At 39.1% G+C, this 24,621-nt stretch overlaps 1 protein-coding gene across 4 annotated transcripts in view; it reads right to left on the bottom strand.

Annotated features, from left to right (window-relative positions):
• Positions 1-24,621, bottom strand: part of abcc4 (ATP binding cassette subfamily C member 4 (PEL blood group)) — a 138,616-nt gene that overhangs the window by 56,163 nt on the left and 57,832 nt on the right. For all 4 annotated transcript variants that reach the window (XM_061902455.1, XM_061902456.1, XM_061902454.1 and 1 more), the window contains 8 exons: positions 19,510-19,673; positions 14,925-15,050; positions 11,643-11,892; positions 8,574-8,681; positions 4,200-4,289; positions 3,938-4,129; positions 1,056-1,150; positions 873-959 (listed from right to left, as the gene is read on the bottom strand). In XM_061902455.1, the coding sequence (XP_061758439.1) occupies positions 873-959; positions 1,056-1,150; positions 3,938-4,129; positions 4,200-4,289; positions 8,574-8,681; positions 11,643-11,892; positions 14,925-15,050; positions 19,510-19,673 (1,112 nt within the window). The remainder of the gene's footprint in view (positions 1-872; positions 960-1,055; positions 1,151-3,937; positions 4,130-4,199; positions 4,290-8,573; positions 8,682-11,642; positions 11,893-14,924; positions 15,051-19,509; positions 19,674-24,621) is intronic.

Here is a 24,621-nt window from a genome sequence, read left to right as displayed (position 1 = left end):
CTACAACATCCTCGGAAGAACCCACAAAAGGGCAAGGAAAACTCACACCCAGTGGGCAGGGAGAATTCACATCCAGTGGGACGCCAGTGACAATGCTGACTATGAGAAACCTTGGAGAGGACCTCAGATGTGGGCAACCCCCCCCCTCTAATAAACAAAAACAAACAAAAGTGAAATACAAAAGCTTTAAGGGCTAAATGTAACTTAGAAAAAGTTGCAATGTTGACTAATAAAACAAAGCTGTTTTTTTTCTTTCAAACTGTGATTGCTCAAAACATAATATTGAATCAAAATCAATGTTATTATGAAATATTGACCTATCCTAGTTTCCAATTACTTCACATCAAATATACCACTCAGAAAAATATTTTTGGTGGAAGATTTAGCAAATTTGTTAAATAAATAACCCAAAAATGTATATTTTGTTGTTTTCTTACTGTACCGAAAATGAACCGAACCGTGACCTCTGAACCGAGATACGTAACAAACTGTAATTTTTGTGTACCGTTACACCCCTACCATTTACATAAGGTGCCCTGCGATGAGGTGGCGACTTGTCCAGGGTGTACCCCGCCTTCCGCCCGATTGTAGCTGAGATAGGCGCCAGCGCCCCCCGTGACCCCGAAAGGGAATAAGCGGTAGAAAATGGATGGATGGATGGAAAACTTCACTTCTTGTGTGTGTGTGTATATATATATATATATATATATATATATATATATATATATATATATATATATATATATGTGTGTACTTCTATACATATGTGTGTGTGTGTGTGTATATATATATATATATATATATATATATATATATATATATATGTACTTCTATACATGTGTGTGAGTAAAAATGCTCTTTGCTTTGCTCACTGTTCAAAGAGGTGTCTCCCAACTTCAGCGTCCACAGCACTAAGAGGATCATCCAGGAGGTAAATATCAGCGTCCTGATACACCGCCCTGGAAACCACAAACATGCACAGAAAAGGTTAGGCGGACACTTCTTCACACCGAAGGAAGGTCTCAAACAGTGATTGTTCCAGGAACATGCACTACCTTGCCAGGTTGACGCGAGCCTTCTGCCCCCCGCTGAGTGTGGAGCCTCGGTCCCCAATGAGCGTCAAGTCGCCGTCTGGGAACAACTCCAAGTCCTTGGCAACACATCATGATCATTGGAAACGTTTGCCTCGGAGTCACATGATGCAAGGTGACAACGAGCAGTGATTGGGAAGTCTACTTTCTCAACTCTTTGACTACTATCAATTTACTATGGGAGACCAGGCTTTCTGCTCTGCAGCTCCAAGTCTGTGGAACGCTCTCACTGACCACTTGAGGGAACCACAGACTGCGAATGCCTTTAAAAAAGGCTTAAAACCCCTTCTTTTAAAAAAAACAACCTTTTTTAGATATATGTGTACTAGTTCAAGCAATAAGGTTATTCTAGATCGTATTTAGGGACCGATGTCCTTTTGGAACAGAGGACCCTATTGAATTTCTAAGGTTTTATTATTATTCTTTATTATTATACCGCCGCCTCTTTGAGCTGTAATTTGACCCCATTAACATGCTTCAAAACTCACCAAATTTGACACACACATTAGGACTGACGAAAACTGTGATCTAATCAAAAAACCAAACCCCAAAACTCAAAATTGCACTCTGGCGCCCCCTAGGAAGAAAACACAGACAAAACTGTCTGTAACTTCCAGTAAGAATGTCATGGAAACATGAAACAAAAAACACTACGTAAGTCTCAGTTATACCTATATTTCATCCACTGACACCCCCCAGCTAAAGTCAACAGAAAGTTTGCTATTCCCACTTAAATACAAAAGTTGGCAAAAAAATGTCGCTTTTTTTCAAACATTATCTCCTCTGAGGCCGTTTGTCGCTTCAGCTTCAAATGAGCACAGAAGAGAGATTGAACCCTTCTGATTAAAAGTTAAAGAGTTTTAATTACAAACCACATTTCCAGATGAGTAGGGAAATTGTGTTAGATGTAAATATAAACAGAATATAATAATTTGCAAATCCTTTTCAAGCCATATTCAGTTGAATATGCTACAAAGACAACATATTTGATGTTCAAACTGATAAACATTTTTTTTTTTTTTTTGCAAAAAATCATTAACTTTAGAATTTGATGCCAGCAACACGTGACAAAGAAGTTGGGAAAGGTGGCAATAAATACTGATAAAGTTGAGGAATGCTCATCAAACATTTATATGGAACATCCCACAGGTGTGCAGGCTAATTGGGAACAGGTGGGTGCCATGATTGGGTATAAAAGCAGCTTTCATGAAAAGCTAAGTAATTCACAAACAAGGATGGGGTGAGGGTCACCAATTTGTTAGCAAATTGTTGAACAGTTTTAGAACAACATTTCTCAACGAGCTATTGCAAGGAATTTAGGGATTTTACCATCTACGGTCCGTAAAATCATCAAAAAGTTCAAAGAATCTGGAGAAATCACTGCATGTAAGCGATGATATTACGGACCTTTGATATATCAGGCTGTACTGCATCAAAAACCGACATCAGTGTGTAAAGGATATCACAACATGGTCTCAGGAACACTTCATAAAACCACTTTCAGTAACTACAGTTGGTCGCTACATCTGTAAGTGCAAGTTAAAACTCTACTATGCAAAGCCAAACCCATTTATCAACAACACCCAGGAACGCAGCCGCTTCGCTGGGCCCGAGCTCATCTAAGATGGACTGATACAAAGTGGAAAAGTGTTCTGTGGTCTGAAGAGTCCACATGTCAAATTATATTTGGAAACTGTGGACGTGGTGTCCTCCGGAACTAAGAGGAAAATAACCATCCGGATTGTTATCGGCGCAAAGTTCAAAAGCCAGCATGTGTGATGGTATGGGGGTGTATTAGTGCCCAAGGCATGGGTAACTTACACATCTGTGAAGGCACCATTAATGCTGAAAGGTACATACAGGTTTTGGAACAACATATGTTGTCATCCAAGCAACGTTATCATGGACGCCCCTGCTTATTTCAGCAAGACAATGCTAAGCCACGTGTTACAACAGCGTTGCTTCTTAGTAATACAGTGCGGGTACTAGACTGGCCTGCCTGCAGTCCAGACCTGTCTCCCATGGAAAATGTGTGGTGCATTATGAAACGTAAAATAGGACAGCGGAGACCCCGGACTGTTGAAGGACTGAAGCTCTACATAAAACAAAAATGGGAAAGAATTCCACTTTCAAAGCTTCAACAATTAGTTTCCTCAGTTCCCAAACATTTATTGAGTGTTGTTAAAAGAAAAGGGGATGTAACACAGTGGTGAACATGCCCTTTCCCAACTACTTTGGCACGTGTTGCAGCCATGAAATTCTAAGTTAATTATTTGAAAAAAAATTAAATAAAGTTTATGAGTTAGAACATCAAATGTTGTCTTTGTAGCATATTCAATAGAATATGGGTTGAAAAGGATTTGCAAATCATTGTATTCTGTTTATATTTACATCTAACACAATTTCCCAACTCATATGGAAACGGGATTTGTAGTTCAAGCTATAAAGTTATTCTAGATTGTTGTTTTTTTTTACTTGTTGGGGGCAGCTATTTGTGGTTTTAGCGTTTTTGTTTTTTTAAATGCACTGTTCCTCCCACTTCCAAAGACATGCACCTGGGGATAGGTTAATTGGCAACACTAAATTGGCCCTAGTGTGTGAATGTGAGTGTGAATGTTGTCTGTCTATCTGTGTTGGCCCTGCGATGAGGTGGCGACTTGTCCAGGGTGTACCCTGCCTTCCGCCCGATTGTAGCTGAGATAGGCGCCAGCGCCCCCCGCGACCCCGAAAGGGAATAAGCGGTAGAAAATGGATGGATGGATAAATGCACTGTTGCACTTTGAGGTTGTTTGCTCAATGTAAAGTGCTTTTACAAATCAAATATTTTATTATTATTGCTTCCTCACCCGCTTTAGAGCGCACGCTCGGATGACCCGCTCGTACAACAGAGGGTCCATCTCCTTCCCAAACAGGATGTTGCCGCGGATGGTCCCGGGAAACACCCAGGGCTGCTGGGCGGCGTAGGTCAGCTGACCTTTGACCTTCATTACCCCCTTTTCTGGCGGAAGCTCTCCCAGGATGGAGCTGAGTAGCGAGGACTGGGTTCCGGGGTAGAGAGGTCATGGGTTAGCTCACATGTAAAAAGACACCCTCTCCTTGTTTGTTTACCTTTCCTGCGCCCACTGGTCCAATGACAGCCAACAGCTGATTCCCAGGCAGCGTGAAGGAGATGTTTTGCAGACATGGAGCATCCAGACTCTGTGGGGGGGGGGTGGACAGAAGGATCTCAGGTCACAACGTGTTTGGAAATCCCTACTCTGCTAAACATTTGGAACGTGTCATATAGCGGTCTTCTATGGTAAATATACACCAGGGTGTTTTAGTTACATTGGAAAAACCTCAGTTAAACACCACAGCAAACTACAAACTAGGGCTGGCTGATATATGGAATATACTGGATGTATCGCAGGATTGTCTCTGTGCGATACAGAAAAAGACTAAATGGTGATATTGAAGTATACCTTCTCACGCAGTTGCTTTTAGCTGCGGGCATTACACTACAGCAGGGGTGTCCAAAGTGCGGCCAGGGGGCCATTTGTGGCCCGCAGCTAATCTACCATGAATTGATTAACGTGGACCCCGACTTAAACAAGTTGAAAAACTTATTGGGGTGTTCCCATTTAGTGGTCAATTGTACGGAATATGTAATGAAATGTGCAATCTACTAATAAAAGTATCAATCAATCAATCGTTTACCGCCCGCCACACATTCTGCAAAAATTGCAAAATTGATAGTATTGCAAAAATGAAAAAGAAAAACATTTAAAAAAAGTGGAATGATATGAATTTTAATGAGAAAAAGTGGCAATGTTGACACAAAGTTGCCATGCAGGCAGTTTTTTTTTTCCTATTGCTCAAAAAAAAAAGGACAAAAAAATCTGTTATACTGAATAATTACTTAAAAATTATCACTTTAAATTGTTTTATGTGGATAAAATATTGCATATGTTGTGTGGTTGCCGTATAGAAACATCAACGTTTTGACAAAAGAGCATAAAACAAACAAAATAATAGTTCAAACTTAAAATCGACAGATATATCAGAAGTTGATCTTGAAATTTAAGTGTTAAAAGTAAAAAAAACAACTAATAAAAATGCATTAATTTATGAGTAGGAAACCTTTCGGATATCAAATATATTTAGTGGGAGTTTATTTAACTTTTCACTGTGAAAATATTAAATAATTAAAATCAATGGTGTCCTGCATTATTGATCTTTGAGGGCTTTAATTGCTAAATAAAGGAACTCTCCTGCAGGAATCAATAAAGTACTATATATCTATCTAAATACTGCATATTTCAGTTTTCCTATAAAAAAACAAAGTTGTCTTTGACAGAAAAGACATAAAACCTTATTTGTTTTACTTTATATCAACCTCAGAACACTTTTCCACTTTGCATCAGTCCATCTTAGATGAGCTCGGGTCCAGAGAAGCCGGCGGCGTTTCTGGGTGTTGTTGATAAATGGCTTTTGCTTTGCATAGCAAAGTTTTAACGTGCACTTACAGATGTAGCGACCAACTGTAGTTACTGACAGTGGGTTTATGAAATGTTCCTGAACCCAATGTGGTGATATCCTTTACACGCTGATGTCGGTTTTTGATGCAGTACCGCCTGAGGGATAAAAGGTCCGTAATATCATTGCTTACGTGCAGTGATTTCTCCAGATTCTCTGTAGGTTTTGATGATTTTACAGAGCGTAGATGGTAAAATCCCCAAATTCCTTGCAATATCTCGTTGAGAAATGTTGTTCTAAAACTGTTCGAAAATGTGCTTACAAATTGGTGACCCTCACTCCATCCTTGTTTGTGAATTACTTAGCATTTCATGGAAGCTGCTTTTATACCCAATCATGGCACCCACCTGTTCCCAATTAGCCTGCACACCTGTGGGATGTTCCAAATAAGTGTTTGATGAGCATTCCTCAACTTTATCAGTATTTATTGCCACCTTTCCCAACTTCTTTGTCACATGTTGCTGGCATCAAATTCTAAAGTTAATGATTATTTGCACCAAAAAAATGTTTATGAGTTTGAACATCAAATATGTTGTCTTTGTAGCATATTCAACTGAATATGGCTTGAAAAGGATTTGCAAATCATTGTATTCTGTTTATATTTACATCTAACTCAATTTCACAACTCATATGGAAACGGGGTTTGTATTTATCTCATTCGTAGAAGAGACGAAGAGAATGTCAGCAATCGTCACACACACGTCAACCAATAAGAATTCAGCTGGGGAGGGTCATGGCAGAAGTGCATTGTGGGTCATAGAATGCTAACTGCTATAGGCTACTGCCGTAGCTATTAAAATGGATCATTTCATCGATGCCGGTAACTTATAAAAAGTGAGAAATGCTGAACAAAAACGGCACCGAAAAGGAGATCATGTACTGCAGATTACAAGGTGGATGTAGTGAAATATGCAGCAGAAAAGGACAAGTTTGGAGTTGGCAGAGTTCTTTAGAAGCCACATCGAGGAAGAAGATTTCATGGGATTTATGGATTGGGAGTGAGAGATAGTTTGGTAAAGGTATAGCATGTTCTATATGTTATAGTTATTTGAATGACTCTTACCATAATATGTTAGGTTAACATAGCAGTTGCTTATTTATGCCTCATATAACCTACACTTATTCAGCCTGTTGTTCACTATTCACTATATATTTTAAATTGCCTTTCGAATTCATATGGGGGGTGGGGGGGGGGGGGGGGGGGGTGTTGCCCACATATGCGGTCCTCTCCAAGGTTTCACATAGTCACCGACGTCCCACTGGGTGTGAGTTTTCCTTGCCCTTATGTGGGCTCTACTGAAGATGTCGTTGTGGTTTGTGCAGCCCTTTGAGACACTAGTGATTTAGGGCTATATAAATAATCATTGATTGATTGATTGATTGATTGATTATGTCTATTCTTGGTGTTGGGTTTTATCAAGTAAATTTCCCCCCAAAAATGCGACTTATACTCCAGTGCGACATGTATGTTTTTTTCCTTCTTTATTATGCATTTTCGGCCGGTGCGACTTATAATCCGAAAAATACGGTATATGTTGAACAGACAAACGTAATATGTCAAGTATGTGTAACTACAAAAAGTAGCATTACTGCTAGTGCAGGGGTGCCCACACTTTTTCTGCAGGCGAGCTACTTTTCAATTGACCAACTCGAGGGGATCTACCTCATTTATATATATCATTTATATTTATTTATTTATGAAAGAGACATTTTTGTAAACAAGTTAAATGTGTTTAATGATAATACAAGCATGTGTAACACATATATATGTCTTTCTTTCACGAAGACAAGAATATAAGTTGGTGTATTACCTGATTCTGATGACTTGCATTGATTGGAATCAGACAGTAATGATGATAACACCCACATTTTCAAATGGAGGAGAAAAAAAGTTGTCCTTTCTGTACAATACCACATGAAAGTGGTTGGTTTTTGGCATCTAATTCATCCAGCTTCCATACACTTTACAAGAAAAACATTGGCGGCAAATTCCGTAGCTTGCTTGATTGACATTCACGGCACCCGAGGGTCTTGTGAGATGACGCTGGCTGCTGCCAGTTCATTATTATGAAAAAATGACAGAGAGGAAGGCGAGAAAGACTTTTTATTTCAACAGACTCTCGCGCCGTCCCTTCCGTCAAAACTCTAAAGGCCGACTGCACATTTCCTATCTTCACAATAAAAGCCCTGCTTCATGCTGCCTGCGCTAACAAAATAAGAGTCTCAGAAAGCTGGCGTGCACAAGTGATGTGCACGCCAGCTTTCTGAGGGATCGCTTGTGCACGCCAGTTTTCCGAGACTCTGTATTTAGTTAGCGCAGGCAGCATGAAGCAGGGCTTTTATTGTGAAGATAGGAAATGTGCAGTCGGCCTTTAGAGTTTTGACGGAAGGTCTGTTGAAATAAAAAGTGTTTCTCGCCTTCCTCTCGGTCATATTTTCATAATAATGATCTTGCAGCAGCCAGCGTCATCTCACAAGACCCTCCGGTACCGTGAATGTCATTTAAGTGACGTCTTGGTGAAGATTGATGATCACTAACTTTTAGGTCTACTTTTTTTAAAAGCCTGGCTGGAGATCGACTGACACACCCCGCGGTCGACTGGTAGCTCGCGATCGACGTAATGGGCACCCCTGATCTAGTGTGTAGCATCATTTGAAAAGTCCGCTTCTAGAGAATTAAGAGTGCTTGAAACTCCGCATGTCAACATCTCCGCCACGTGTCACACCCACAAAAATGCCCAAGCAACCATTTCCACATCAACACTGTATGAAAAAAATAGCTAACAGAAGGAGATAACGTCCGCAGGAACCTACCACATAGCGAAGGACATACGCTATTTGATTTCATATTGTATTGCATTTATAAATAAAAAAATCACTAGAATAGAAGTGGTCCAGTGTGAGAGAATTGTTGCCAAGTGAAAATGTTTGCTGGTGAATGTGGTGTAGAGGCCGGCGAGTTCTAACCTTCTCCCAGTAACACATCATGTCCTGGATCTCAATGGCAGAGTCGCTCTTCTCAGCCAGCAGCAAAGTAGAACTCGTCTTTGTATTCTCGTCCAGCAGCAAGAACTCCTGGAGGTGAATAATATGGGACACCTTTGTTGATTCTTGCACATTTCCTGGAATGGCCGGCTCATGTTTTACAAAAGCAGTGAAGTTGTCCCCTTGTGTAAATGTTAAATAAAAAGAGAATACAACAAATCCTTTTCAACTTATATTCAATTGAATAGACTGCAAAGACAAGATATTTCATCTTCACACTGACAAACTGTCTTATTTTTGCAAATAATGATGAAGTTAGAATGTAATGGCAGCAACACATGTCAAAAAAGGCATTTTTACCAGTGTGTTACATGGCCTTTCCTTTGAACAACACTCAGTGCAGGTTTGGGAACTGAGGAGACACATTTTTGAAGTGGAATTCTTTCCCATTCTTGCTTGATGTACAGCTTAAGTTGTTCAATAGTCTCCTGCCTCATATTTTAGCCTGCACACATTTTCAATGTCTGGACTCCAGTCTAGTACCCACACTCTTTTACTATGAAGCCACGCTGTTGTAACACCTGGCTTGGCATCGTCTTGCTGAAATAAGCAGGGGCGTCCATGATAACAACATATGTTGCTCCAAAAGCTGTATGGACCTTTCAGCATTAATGGTGCCTTCACAGGTGTGTAAGTTAGCCATGCCTTGGCCACTAATACACCCCCATACCATCACACATGCTGACTACAACACTTTCACCCTACAACAATCACTAATACACCCCCATACCATCACACATGCTGACTACAACACTTTCACCCTACAACAATCACTAATACACCCCCATACCATCACACATGCTGACTACAACACTTTCACCCTACAACAATCACTAATACACCCCCATACCATCACACATGCTGACTACAACACTTTCACCCTACAACAATCACTAATACACCCCCATACCATCACACATGCTGACTACAACACTTTCACCCTACAACAATCACTAATACACCCCCATACCATCACACATGCTGACTACAACACTTTCACCCTACAACAATCACTAATACACCCCCATACCATCACACATGCTGACTACAACACTTTCACCCTACAACAATCACTAATACACCCCCATACCATCACACATGCTGACTACAACACTTTCACCCTACAACAATCACTAATACACCCCCATACCATCACACATGCTGACTACAACACTTTCACCCTACAACAATCACTAATACACCCCCATACCATCACACATGCTGACTACCACACTTTCACCCTACAACAATTACTAATACACCCCCATACCATCACACATGCTGACTACAACACTTTCACCCTACAACAATCACTAATACACCCCCATACCATCACACATGCTGACTACAACACTTTCACCCTACAACAATCACTAATACACCCCCATACCATCACACATGCTGACTACAACACTTTCACCCTACAACAATCACTAATACACCCCCATACCATCACACATGCTGACTACAACACTTTCACCCTACAACAATCACTAATACACCCCCATACCATCACACATGCTGTCTACTCCACTTTCACCCTACAACAATCACTAATACACCCCCATACCATCACACATGCTGACTACAACACTTTCACCCTACAACAATCACTAATACACCCCCATACCATCACACATGCTGACTACAACACTTTCACCCTACAACAATCACTAATACACCCCCATACCATCACACATGCTGACTACAACACTTTCACCCTACAACAATCACTAATACACCCCCATACCATCACACATGCTGACTACAACACTTTCACCCTACAACAATCACTAATACACCCCCATACCATCACACATGCTGACTACAACACTTTCACCCTACAACAATCACTAATACACCCCCATACCATCACACATGCTGACTACAACACTTTCACCCTACAACAATCACTAATACACCCCCATACCATCACACATGCTGACTACAACACTTTCACCCTACAACAATCACTAATACACCCCCATACCATCACACATGCTGACTACAACACTTTCACCCTACAACAATCACTAATACACCCCCATACCATCACACATGCTGACTACAACACTTTCACCCTAGAATAATCCATATGGTTATTTTCCTCTTTGGTCCACAGTCTCTAAAAAACAATTCGGTCTCTTCAAACCACAGAACACTTTTCCACTTTGCATCAGTCCATTTTAGGGGAGCTTGGGCCCAGCGAAGCGTTCTGGGTGTTGTTGATAAATCTCTTTGGCTTTGCATAGTAGAGTTTTAACTTGCAATGTAACAACCAACTGTAGTTACTGACAGTGGCTTTGTGAAGTGTTTCTGAGCCCTTGTAGTGATATTCTTTACACACTGATGTCGGTTTTTGATGCAGTCCCACCTGAGGGCTCAAAGGTCCGTAATATCATGGCGTACGTGCAGTGATTTCTCCAGATTCTCTGAACCCTTTGATGATTTTACGGAGCGTAGATGGTAAAATACCTAAATTCCTTGCAATAGCTCTTTGAGAAATGTTGTTCTAAAACTGTTCAACAATTTGCTTCCAAAGTGGTGACCCTCACCCCATCCTTGTTTGTGAATTACTTAGCATTTCATGGAAGCTGCTTTTATAGCCAATCATGGCACCCACCTGTTCCTAATTAGCCTGCACACCTGTGGGATGTTCCAAATAAGTGTTTGATGAGCATTCCTCAACTTTATCAGTATTTATTGCCACGTTTCCCAACTTCTTTGTCTCGTGTTGCTGGCATCAAATTCTAAAGTTAATGATTATTTGCAAAGAAAAAAAAAATGTTTATGAGTTAGAACATCAAATATGTTGTCTTTGTAGCATATTCAACTGAATATGGCTTGAAAAGGATTTGCAAATCATTGTATTCTGTTTATATTTACATCTAACACAATTTCCCAACGACTTCACTGCTTTTGGGGTTCGTATTACGGGTTTCCACTGAAATGAGTTGGGAGTCCGGGGGCCAGGACCACCCAGAGACGGACCTGTATCCTGTGGATGCTGACGCGGGTCTCAAAGAGTTTCTCGATGGCGTTGGGAAAGAAGAGCGTGACGGTGAGCCGCACCGCCGAGTAGAGCGAGACGGTCACAAAGACGCGGCTGGCCGTGATGGTGTTGCCCAGCAGGACGTAGAGGGTGAAGGTGACGAAGACTATGATCTTGCTGGCACAGAAGAAGGAGGCCATGTTGAGGCCACGCAAGTACGAGCTCCACATGACCTGGTCGCTCTCCTTCCTACAGAGAAATGGAGGCAGATGATACTGATGATAATGGAAATGATGATGAGGAAGAGGAAGACAGAAATTAAAAGCCACATGATTGGAACCCATTTCAAACAGTAATGAGACAGCATGAGGAAAAAATCAAATACGAAAGCTGTGAGCAAAATCTACTTTGACACTGGCATTGGTTGTCTCTGCCAAGTTTGGTTGGTTTATTGTTTATTAAATGGACTGCTAGTCCTCCGGCGGTCCATTATAGGTCAGGGGTAGGGAACCAATGGCTCTAGATCAGCCCCAAAGCATGAGGTTTCCACCCCCATGCTTCACAGTAGGTATGGTGTTCTTGGGATGCAACTCAGTATTCTTCTTCCTCCAAACACTACCAGTTGAGTTGATACCAAAATGGATACATGGATGATACAGCAGAGGATTGGGAGAATGTCATGTGGTCAGATGAAACCAAAATATAACTTTTTGGTATAAACTCAACTGGTGGTGTTTGGAGGAAGAAGAATACTGAGTTGCATCCCAAGAACACCACACCTACTGTGAAGCATGGGGGTGGAAACATCATGCTTTGGGGCTGTTTTTCTGCTAAGGGGACAGGACGATTGATCCGTGTTAAGGAAAGAATGAATGGGGCCATGTATCCTGAGATTAGGAGCCAAAACCTCCTTCCATCAGTGAGAGCTTTGAATGCTTGACCAAATACTTATTTTCCACCATCATTTACAAATAAATTCTTTAAAATTCCTACAATGTGAATTCCTGGATTTTTTTTCCACATTCTGTCTCTCACAGTTGAAGTGTACCTATGATGAAAATGACAGACCTCTGTCATCATTTGAAGTGGGAGAACTTGCACAATCGCTGGCTGACTAAATACTTTTTGGCCCCACTGTATGTATGTATGTATGTATGTATGTATATATATATATATATATATATATATTAGGGCTGGGCGAGGATTAAAAATTTTAATCAAAGTAAATCGCACTATTTCTCTGATTAATCGTGATTAACTGCATTGTATACGCAAAGCCCAATAATGAATTCAAAAGTAGTGTGTAGTGCACCTTTATTGGAATATTCTCCCACATGAACAAAAGCGCCAAAACATTTGTTGTGCAAACACAATTTAAATCAGTCCTTGTTAAACAGTAGCAGTTAAATAGCATATTTGATGAAAATCAACTAAGAAAATGCAAATACAAACATTTAAGCTTATTGCCACTGCCAGGGTATTTAAGTTATCCTGTTTGTTATGGAAAATAAATATAATCTACATACAAATCTCTGAGCCACAATCATAACATCTGAACAGGCAATTTCTGAGGTAACAGCAGGAACATTTTTTTTATCAGGGATCTTATGTTTAAAAAACCTATATTATAGGTAGTGGGCTGTTTTAGGGAATTTTTGATCAAATTATCCGTAGTAGCAATATTAATAATGTTGTGTTTATTCAGCATAATGCACTTAAAATAATTATGACCATATCTAGGAATTGATATGATGGGAATTTTCCGATTGTTTGCTTGGTGCTTTGATAAACTGAAGGCATCATATACATGGTACTATATTGTGATGTTATGAGCCAGGGAAAAAAGAACTACCCTACCCAGCATGCAACAGGAGTGACGAGCATGTATAGGTTGTGTCGCCATGACGGCATCTTGTATGTTGTGATATGCACGCTCTGAAAGCAAACGTTAAGAACTCAGCCAACACTCCTGGTCTGCATTATTCATAAATAGACAGACAACACATATACTCCGCTGCTTCACAGGCCGCTGGATGTAGCCGGCAAAGTATTCCCATGCTAGCTAGCCGCTCTAGCAAGCACGCCTCATTCAGTCCAAAACGGCCCGATCTATCCACATCCAGAATTGTCTGGCGGTCGTAAGTGATCCCGGAGTGACCACGCTGTAAGCCAGCCATGACATTTGCAGAATTGTCCGGTATTTTTGCCAAATGTTCCATCTTTACCAACAGCCCTTCCACGCCGGGCGACGCCATCTTGTTAAGAAATGGCGTTAACAAAATAAAAGCATGTAAACATACGCAAATGTGCGATAAAATAATTGTCGGCGTTAATAGATTGATGAGTTAACTCATAATTAACGCATTAATTTGCCCACCCCTAATATTTATTTATATATATATATATATATTTATATATATATATATATATATATATATATATATATATTCCTTGCAGACTAATGACTGAAAGAGCACGCACTTGGCGCGATGATGTCATGTTATTGAGGGAAAAATGCATTTTTAGGAAAGAAGGCAACAAGCGCTTGCCTTGTTGTCTTTCCATTAAGAACAATAAATTAGTTTTTAGTGTAAGTTTGCTGGTTTAAAGACATGTAATGCCGAGCACATATCATGATGTCAAGATAATGGCACTAGCACTTACTTCATTTAAGAACATTTTTCAACATGCTGAGCAAAAAAGGTCTCATTTATTAGTGAAGATAGTTATTTGAAGCTATTTTGGGGTTCATTGAATTTAGCTAATTTGACTTGTTTTGGAAAGTTTTGACAAGCCAAATGTTCTTGTTCTATTGGCAGATCATTTTGCTTAGTTCAAGTAAAATACCTCTCATTTTTGTAATTTTTTCTTTTCTTGTTTTTGAACACTGACTTTTTGCAGAGTTTCACACCCAAAAGTGAACATTTCAACCATTGAAATACTTTCTATAGTTGAAGACTTAGTCATTTAAAAAGAGCACTGCACATCTTAATGGCAAACACACTTTTGAGGTTAAAGGCGTAAAAAAATGATGTAGCATGTCGGGCGGGCCGGGTTGAAAATGTGATTGGGCCGCACGTGGCCCGCGGGTCCTATTAGGCCCAGGTGTGTAGGATCTTATTGGATGCAGCTCTTGTATCCGACCTCAGGAGCGTGTGTGAGTGCAATGAATGAGAGGACAGAGGAAGAATGTGTTCCAAAATCCAACACACCCTGACATCTTTACCTAATTGTTGACACGCACTTGTCCTTATCATGAGGTAACATTCTTTCCTCCTTACCTTCTGACATCCGACACCAGAGCAGCAAAGGGTTTTTCCCAGGCGTACATCTTGATGATACGCATCCCAGAAACCACCTCGTTCATCGTGCGGATCCTGCAGTCTGTCAGGGCGGCCATTTTACTCCTGCAGACCAGGATGGGGGAGTTAGAACACAAACTAAATGTGATGTAAAACAATACAAATTAAATGTGATGCAAAACACAAAAAAATGATGCAAAACAAAACAAAATATGACGCAAAACAAGACAAACAAAAAATGATGCAAAACAAAACAAAAAATGATGCAAAAAACAAAATATAAGGCAAAGCAACAAAAATTATGCAAAACAAACAAAAATTGATGCAAAACAAAATATGATGCAAAACAACAACAAAAAAATGATGCAACAACAAACAAAAATTGATGCAAAACAAAATATGATGCAAAACAACAAACAAAATATGATGCAAAAATCAAAAAAATCATGCAAAACAAGACAAAATATGATGCAAAACAACAAACAAAATGATGCAACACAAGACAACAAAAAAATGATGCAAAACAAAACTAAATATGATGCAAAACAAGACAAACAAAAAATTATGCAAAACAAAACAAAATATGATGCAAAACAACAAACAAAATATGATGCAAAAAAAACAAAATATGATGCAAAACAACAAAAATGATGCAAAACAACAAACAAAAATTGATGCAAAACAAAATATGATGCAAAACAACAAACAAAATATGATGCAAAAATCAAAAAAATCATGCAAAACAAGACAAACAAAATATGATGCAAAACAACAAACAAAATGATGCAACACAAGACAACAAAAAAATGATGCAAAACAAAACAAAATATGATGCAAAACAAGACATACAAAAAATTATGCAAAACAAAACAAAATATGATGCAAAACAAACAAAATATGATGCAAAACAACAACAAAAATGATGCAAAACCACAAACAATAATTGATGCAAAACAAAATATGATGCAAAACAACAAAAAAATTATGCAAAACAAAATATGATGCAAAACAACTAACAAAATATGTTGCAAAACAACAACAAAAATGATGCAAAACCACAAACAAAAAATTATGCAAAACAAAATATGATGCAAAACAACAAAAAAATTATGCAAAACAAAATATGATGCAAAACAACTAACAAAATATGATGCAAAAAACAAAAAAATCATGCAAAACAAGACAAACAAAATATGATGCAAAGCAACAAACAAAATGATGCAACACAATACAACAAAATATGATGCAAAACGACAAACAAAATGTGATGCAAAACAAGACAAACAAAATATGATGCAAAACAACAAACAAAATGATGCAACACAAGACAACAAAATATGATGCAAAACAACATACAAAATGATGCAGAACAAGACAACAAAATATGGTGCAAAACAAGACAAAACAATGTGAGCGCTATTGTGACACCACTTGTCACCTTTTTGTTTGGGCGGTAAGACCATTTCGGTGTCCAGTGTTTCGGAGCAGTTCATTGGTTTTTCCTTTGTGTCTTGCGTTTTTTTTTGTTACCACCCCGGTGTTTTTGTTCCAGACTTAACCACTCTTTGAAGTTAAGTGACTTATATTTATATAGCGCTTTTCTCTATTGACTCAAAGCGTTTTTTACATAGTGAAAGCCAATGATCTAAGTTCCATTTAAAGCCGTGTAGGCGGCACCTGACCACAGAACTTTCCTCCAGAAGGTCTTATCTTTGTCCACGTGATGTCAGATGAAACAAAAATGGAGCTGTTTGACCACAATACCCAGCAATATGTTTGGAGGAGAAAAGGTGAGGGCTTTGATCCCAGCAACACCACACCTACCGTCAAGCATGGTGGTGGTAGTATTATGCTCTGGGTCTGTTTTGCTGCCAATGGAACTGCTGCTTTAAATGGGACAATGAAAAAGGAGGATTAGCTCCAAATTCTTCAGGACAAGCTAAAGTCATCAGTCCGAAGGTTGGGTCTTGGCTGCAGTTGGCTGTTCCAACAGGACAATGACCCCAAACACACCTCAAAAGTGGTCAAGGAATGAAAAAATCAGGCTGGAATGAAGATTTTAGAATGGCCTTCCCAAAGTCCTGACCTAAATGTGTGGACAATGCTGAAGAAACAAGTCCATGTCAGAAAAGCAACATATTTAGCTGAACTGCACCAATTTTGTCAAGAGTGGTCAAAAATTCAAGCAATCAAAGTAATCATAGTAGTATCGACTAAATACACTCTTGTACTTGGTATCATTAGAGTGGATGTCAGGTGTAGATCCACTGATGGCCTTTGTTTACATTCAACCGCGCAAGCTTTTGTTAGCGGTGACGGCAGTGAGCTATTGTATCCTCCTACAGTGTGTAGTGAAGCATGTTTAGCTATTCCTCATCCTGCAGTGATAATGCTACATGTAAGAAACATACTTAGTCGCCATGGAGACCAGGATTAGTGATTTAGAAGTAGCTAAAACACTGTGGATGAATGTTAGCTGCTAGCAAGCTAGCCATGTCTTAAAGCAGCTCGTCCTGAGGGTGTTTCAGTGTTAGAACTTCACCTTTATCTTGACTTTTTACACCAAAATGCGTTCGTTCTCCCTATTCTGTCTACAGACTGTCTGCTTGTAAGTACTCTGTGTGTGTGCGCTGCCCAACATGCTCCTCTGCTCGTAAAACCAGCAATGTCATGATTTGAGGACGATGTGCTGTCATGCCCGTTAAAAAAATAAATAAAGAAATTGGGAACCCATCCATCCATCCATTTCCTACCGCTTGTCCCTTTGGGGTCGCGGGGAATGCTGGAGCCTATCTCAGCTGCATTTGGGTGGAAGGCGGTGTACACCCTGGAAAAGTGGCCACCTCATCACAGGGCCAACACAGATAGACAGAAGCGGTACTTTTCAAACACAGTATAGTACCGTTTTTGATTCATTATTACAAACCCCGTTTCCATATGAGTTGGGAAATTGTGTTAGATGTAAATATAAACAGAATACAATGATTTGCAAATCCTTTTCAAGCCATATTCAGTTGAATATGCTACAAAGACAACATATTTGATGTTCAAACTGACAAACTTTATTTTTTATTTGCAAATAATAATTAACTTAGAATTTCATGGCTGCAACACGTGCCAAAGTAGTTGGGAAAGGGCATGTTCACCACTGTGTTACATCACCTTTTCTTTTAACAGCACTCAATAAACTTTTGGGAACTGAGGAAACTAATTGTTGAAGCTTTGAAAGTGGAATTCTTTCCCATTCTTGTTTTATGTAGAGCTTCAGTCTTTCAACAGTCCGGGTTCTCCGCTGTCGTATTTTACGTTTCATAATGCGCCACACATTTTCCATGGGAGACAGGTCTGGACTGCAGGCGGGGGCAGGGGCGTCCAAGAAAAAGAAGGCGCTTAAATGGCAGCATATGTTGTTCCAAAACCTGTATGTACCTTTCAGCATTAATGGTGCCTTCACAGATGTGTAAGTTACCCATGCCTTGGGCACTAATGCACCCCCATACCATCACACATGCTGGCTTTTCAAGTTTGTGTCGATAACAGTCTGGATGGTTCGCTTCCCCTTTGGTCCGGATGACACAATGTCGAATATTTCCAAAAACAATTTGAAATGTGGACTCGTCAGACCACTTTTCCACTTTGCATCAGTCCATCTTAGATGATCTCGGGCCCAGAGAAGCCGGCGGCGTTTCTGGATGTTGTTGATAAATGGCTTTCGCTTTGCATATTAGAGCTTTAACTTACACTTACAGATGTAGCGACAAACCATATTTAGTGAGAGTGGTTTTCTGAAGTGTTCCTGAGCCCATGTGGTGATATCCATTAGAGATTGATGTTGGTTTTTGATGCAGTGCCGTATGAGTGATGGAAGGTCACGGTCATTCAATGTTGGTTTCCGGCCATGCCGCTTACGTGGAGTGATTTCTCCAGATTCTCTGAACCTTTTGATGATATTATGGAGCGTAGATGTTGAAATCCCTAAATTTCTTGCAATTGCACTTTGAGAAAGGTTGTTCTTAAACTGTTTGACTATTTGCTCACACAGTTGTGGACAAAGGGGTGTACCTCGCCCCATCCTTTCTTGTGAAAGACTGAGCATTTTTTGGGGAAGCTGTTTTTATACCCAATCATGGCACCCACCTGTTCCCAATTAGCCTGCACACCTGTGGGATGTTCCAAATAAGTGTTTGATGAGCATTCCTCAACTTTATCAGTATTTATTGCCACCTTTCCCAACTTCTTTGTCACGTGTTGCTGGCATCAAACTCTAAACTTAATAATTATTTGCAAAAAAAACATGAAATATGTTGTCTTTGTAGCATATTCAACTGAATATGGCTTGAAAAGGATTTGCAAATCATTGTATTCTGTTTATATTTACATCTAACACAATTTCCCAACTCATATGGAAACGGGGTTTATACCACAGTACTGTACCAGTAGCGGTATAGCGCACAACCCTAGTGTGTACGTCCTTTTTGAGCACATTCAACAATACCACGACAGTAATAATAACTGTGATAGAAAATAGTCGTGTCATTAGTTGGGTACATTCCTGTGGAATTACCTGAACTTGGAAAAGAGTCTCCCAAACATGGTCTGCACAGGCATCAGGAACAGTAGGACCACAATGCCTGCCAGGCACGACGGTCCGATCTCCTGCCACAGCAGTCCCACCACCACTGCTGCCTGCAAGGGCCCCACGTACAGGAAGTGGATGAAGATTGTCACCTGTTGCAGAAAAAGTCAAGTTAAAGTAGCAATGATTGTCACACACACACTAGGTGTGGCGAAATTACTCTCTGCATTTGAACCATCACCCTTGATCACCCCCTGGGAGGTGAGGGGAGCAGTGAGCAGCAGCGGTGGCCGCGCCTGGGAATCATTTATGGTGATTTAACCCCCAATTCCAAGCCTTGATGCTGAGTGGCAAGCAGGGAGGTAATGGGTCCCATTTCTATAGTCTTTGGTATGACTCGGCCGGGGTTTGAACTCACAACCTACCCATCTCAGGGCGGACACTCTAACCCAGGGGTCAGCAACCTTTTTGAAAGCAAGAGCTACTTCTTGGGTACTGATTATGCGAAGGGCTACCAGTTTGATACACACTTAAATAAATTGCCTGAAATAACCAATTTGCTCAATTTACCTTTAACTCTATGTTATTATTAATAATTAATTATATTTATCTTTGTGGAAAGACTGATCATCTTAATGATTTCTCACATTAAATATATATAGAAACAGATAAATATAAAAATTTAAAAAAGGGGAATTTCTGTGTCATTCCGTCGTACATTTTTTTTCCTTCTATGGAAGGTTTTCTGTAGAGAATAAATGATGAAAAAAAACACTCAATTGAACGGTTTAAAAGAAGAAAACACGAAAAAAATGAAAATTAAATTTTGAAACATAGTTTATCTTCAATTTCAACTCTTTAAAATTCAAAATTCAACCAAAAATAAGAAGAGAAAAACTAGCTAATTCGAATCTTTTTGAAAAAAAAAAAGAATAATAATTTATGGAACATCATTAGTAATTTTTCCCAATTAAAGATTAATTTTACAATTTTGATGACATGTTTTAAATGGGTTAAAATCCAATCTGCACTTTGTTAGAATATATAACAAATTGGACCAAGTTATGTTTCTAATAAAGACAAATCAATATTTCTTCTAGATTTTCAAAACAAAAATTTGAAAACAAATTCAAAAGAGTTTGAAATAAAATTTAAATTTCGTTCAACAGATTGTTTAGATTTGCCAGAATAATTTATGAATTTTAATCATAATAAGTTTGAACAAATATTTCACAAATAAAACTGAAGCTAAAATGAAGAATAAATTAAAATGTATTTATTATTCTTTTCAATAAAACAAATACATTTACTTGAACATTGATTTCAATTGTCAGGAAAAAAAGAGGAAGGAATTGAAAAGGTAAAAAGGTATATGTGTTTAAAAATCCAAAAATCATTTTTAAGGTTGTATTTTTTCTCTAAAATTGTCTTTTTGAAAGTTATAAGAAGCAAAGTAAAAAAATAAATGAATTTATTTAAACAAGTGAAGACCAAGTCTTTAAAATATTTTCTTGGATTTTCAAATTCTATTTGAGTTTTGTCTCTCTTAGAATTAAAAATGTCCAGCAAAGCGAGACCAGCTTGCTAGTAAATAAATACAATTTAAAAAATAGAGGCAGCTCACTGGTAAGTGCTGCTATTTGAGCTATTTTTAGAACAGGCCAGCGGGCGACTCATCTGGTCTTTACGGGCGACCTGGTGCCCGCGGGCACCGCGTTGGTGACCCTTGGTTAAAAACGTGAAAAATAGTTAAAATATTCCACAACTAGAAAATTCAGTTGGAAAATTTGAATGGCCTGTTTTTGTATTGGGAGGCTTTTCAATCTAGGCACTGACATTTTAAGAGCTAAACGCACATGTTAAGTGCACCAATAAAGTACATGTTATGTTAAATAAGTGTAAATATATAAGCGTGTACAATAAGTGCATTAATCAAGTGCACAAGTATTGTGTGAATACGTAAGTGTGTAAAATAAGTCCACCAACAAAGTGCACAAGTTATGTGCACCTGTATAAATGTGTAAAATAGGTGCACCAATAAAGTGCACAGATTAAAGTGCACAATTATAACTGTGTACATTAAATGCATTAATAAATTGCAGAAGTCATGTGCACATATATAATTATGTAAAATAAGTGCACAAGTTGTGTGCTCATATATAAGATTGTAGAATAGGTGCACACATGTGTTGACATGAGTGACAAGTAAGTGCACAAGTTGTGTGCTCATATATAAGATTGTAGAATAGGTGCACACATGTGCTGACATGAGTGACAAGTAAGTGCACAAGTTGTGTGTTCATATATAAGATTGTAGAATAGGTGCACACGTGCTGACATGAGTGACAAGTAAGTGCAAAAGTTGTGTGTTCATATATAAGATTGTAGAATAGGTGCACACATGTGCTGACATGAGTGACAAGTGCAAAAGTTGTGTGTTCATATATAAGATTGTAGAATAGGTGCACACGTGTGCTGACATGAGTGACAAGTAAGTGCACAAGTTGTGTGTTCATATATAATATTGTAGAATAGGTGCACACGTGTGCTGACATGAGTGACAAGTAAGTGCAAAAGTTGTGTGTTCATATATAAGATTGTAGAATAGGTGCACACATGTGCTGACATGAGTGACAAGTAAGTGCACAAGTTGTGTGTTCATATATAAGATTGTAGAATAGGTGCACACGTGCTGACATGAGTGACAAGTAAGTGCAAAAGTTGTGTGTTCATATATAAGATTGTAGAATAGGTGCACACATGTGCTGACATGAGTGACAAGTAAGTGCAAAAGTTGTGTGTTCATATATAAGATTGTAGAATAGGTGCACACATGTGCTGACATGAGTGACAAGTGCAAAAGTTGTGTGTTCATATATAAGATTGTAGAATAGGTGCACACGTGTGCTGACATGAGTGACAAGTAAGTGCACAAGTTGTGTGTTCATATATAATATTGTAGAATAGGTGCACACGTGTGCTGACATGAGTGACAAGTAAGTGCAAAAGTTGTGTGTTCATATATAAGATTGTAGAATAGGTGCACACGTGTGCTGACATGAGTGACAAGTAAGTGCACAAGTTGTGTGTTCATATATAAGATTGTAGAATAGGTGCACACATGTGCTGACATGAGTGACAAGTAAGTGCACAAGTTGTGTGTTCATATATAAGATTGTAGAATAGGTGCACACATGTGCTGACATGAGTGACAAGTGCAAAAGTTGTGTGTTCATATATAAGATTGTAGAATAGGTGCACACGTGTGCTGACATGAGTGACAAGTAAGTGCACAAGTTGTGTGTTCATATATAAGATTGTAGAATAGGTGCACACATGTGCTGACATGAGTGACAAGTGCACAAGTTGTGTGTTCATATATAAGATTGTAGAATAGGTGCACACGTGTGCTGACATGAGTGACAAGTAAGTGCACAAGTTGTGTGTTCATATATAAGATTGTAGAATAGGTGCACACGTGTGCTGACATGAGTGACAAGTAAGTGCACAAGTTGTGTGTTCATATATAAGATTGTAGAATAGGTGCACACATGTGCTGACATGAGTGACAAGTAAGTGCACAAGTTGTGTGTTCATATATAAGATTGTAGAATAGGTGCACACGTGTGCTGACATGAGTGACAAGTAAGTGCAAAAGTTGTGTGTTCATATATAAGATTGTAGAATAGGTGCACACGTGTGCTGACATGAGTGACAAGTAAGTGCACAAGTTGTGTGCTCATATATAAGATTGTAGAATAGGTGCACACATGTGCTGACATGAGTGACAAGTAAGTGCACAAGTTGTGTGTTCATATATAAGATTGTAGAATAGGTGCACACATGTGCTGACATGAGTGACAAGTAAGTGCACAAGTTGTGTGCTCATATATAAGATTGTAGAATAGGTGCACACGTGTGCTGACATGAGTGACAAGTAAGTGCACAAGTTGTGTGCTCATATATAAGATTGTAGAATAGGTGCACACATGTGCTGACATGAGTGACAAGTAAGTGCACAAGTTGTGTGCTCATATATAAGATTGTAGAATAGGTGCACACGTGTGCTGACATGAGTGACAAGTAAGTGCACAAGTTGTGTGTTCATATATAAGATTGTAGAATAGGTGCACACGTGCTGACATGAGTGGCAAGTAAGTGCAAAAGTTGTGTGTTCATATAGGAGTGCAACATTACTACACAAGTTGTGCGCTCACATGTAAGTATGTAAAAAAAGTGCACAAGTTATGTGCACAAATGAGTGCTTAAACTCCTCGCTCGGAGATTTTTAGGATAAGTTAGGAGCTCTTTGAGAGGATTCTCAGAATCTTTTATTTTGTTTTGTATTATTTTGTAGTTTATTGTCAAAATATACACTCCCATTGTCCACTTAAATATTTCTAAGATATTTCTTTATTCTTAGACAAGGGTTTCCCTTCCGTGATTGGCCATCTCTATGGACACAGAAATGACGTCACCTAAAATCCCGTTTACATCACATAGTAATGTCGTAGTTCAGCTCTGAGTGTGACACTTAAGATTCAGTCCTACACTTCGCTGAAGGTGTGAGTAAGACGCTTGATAACTAACTTTTAAGTGCAGCTTTCAGCGAAGAGTTTCTTTACTCATAAGTCAACTCTTAGCAGACTTCTTAGGAGTAATTCTAAGAAGCTTGATAAATAAGGACCCAGATCAATAAGCAAATCCATGAGACAAGTACAGTGGGGCCAAAAGTATTCAGTCAGGCAGCGATTGTGCAAGTTCTCCCACTTCAAATGATGACAGAGGTCTGTCATTTTCATCATAGGTACACTTCAACTGTGAGAGACAGAATCCAGGAATTCACATTGTAGGAATTTTAAAGAATTTATTTGTAAATTATGGTGGAAAATAAGTATTTGGTCAAGCATTCAAAGCTCTCACTGATGGAAGGAGGTTTTAGCTCCAAATCTCAGGATACATGGCCCCATTCATTCTTTCCTTAACACGGATCAATGGTCCTGTCCCCTTAGCAGAAAAACAGCCCCAAAGCATGATGTTTCCACCCCCATGTTCCACATTAGGTGTGGTGTTCTTGGGATGCAACTCAGTATTCTTCTT

Source organism: Nerophis ophidion, linkage group LG06, assembly GCF_033978795.1.
Source record: "Nerophis ophidion isolate RoL-2023_Sa linkage group LG06, RoL_Noph_v1.0, whole genome shotgun sequence".
Taxonomy (NCBI): Eukaryota; Metazoa; Chordata; class Actinopteri; order Syngnathiformes; family Syngnathidae; genus Nerophis; species Nerophis ophidion.
The sequence above is the reverse complement of the archived record's forward strand: the minus strand, read 5'-3'. Positions and strand labels throughout refer to the sequence as shown.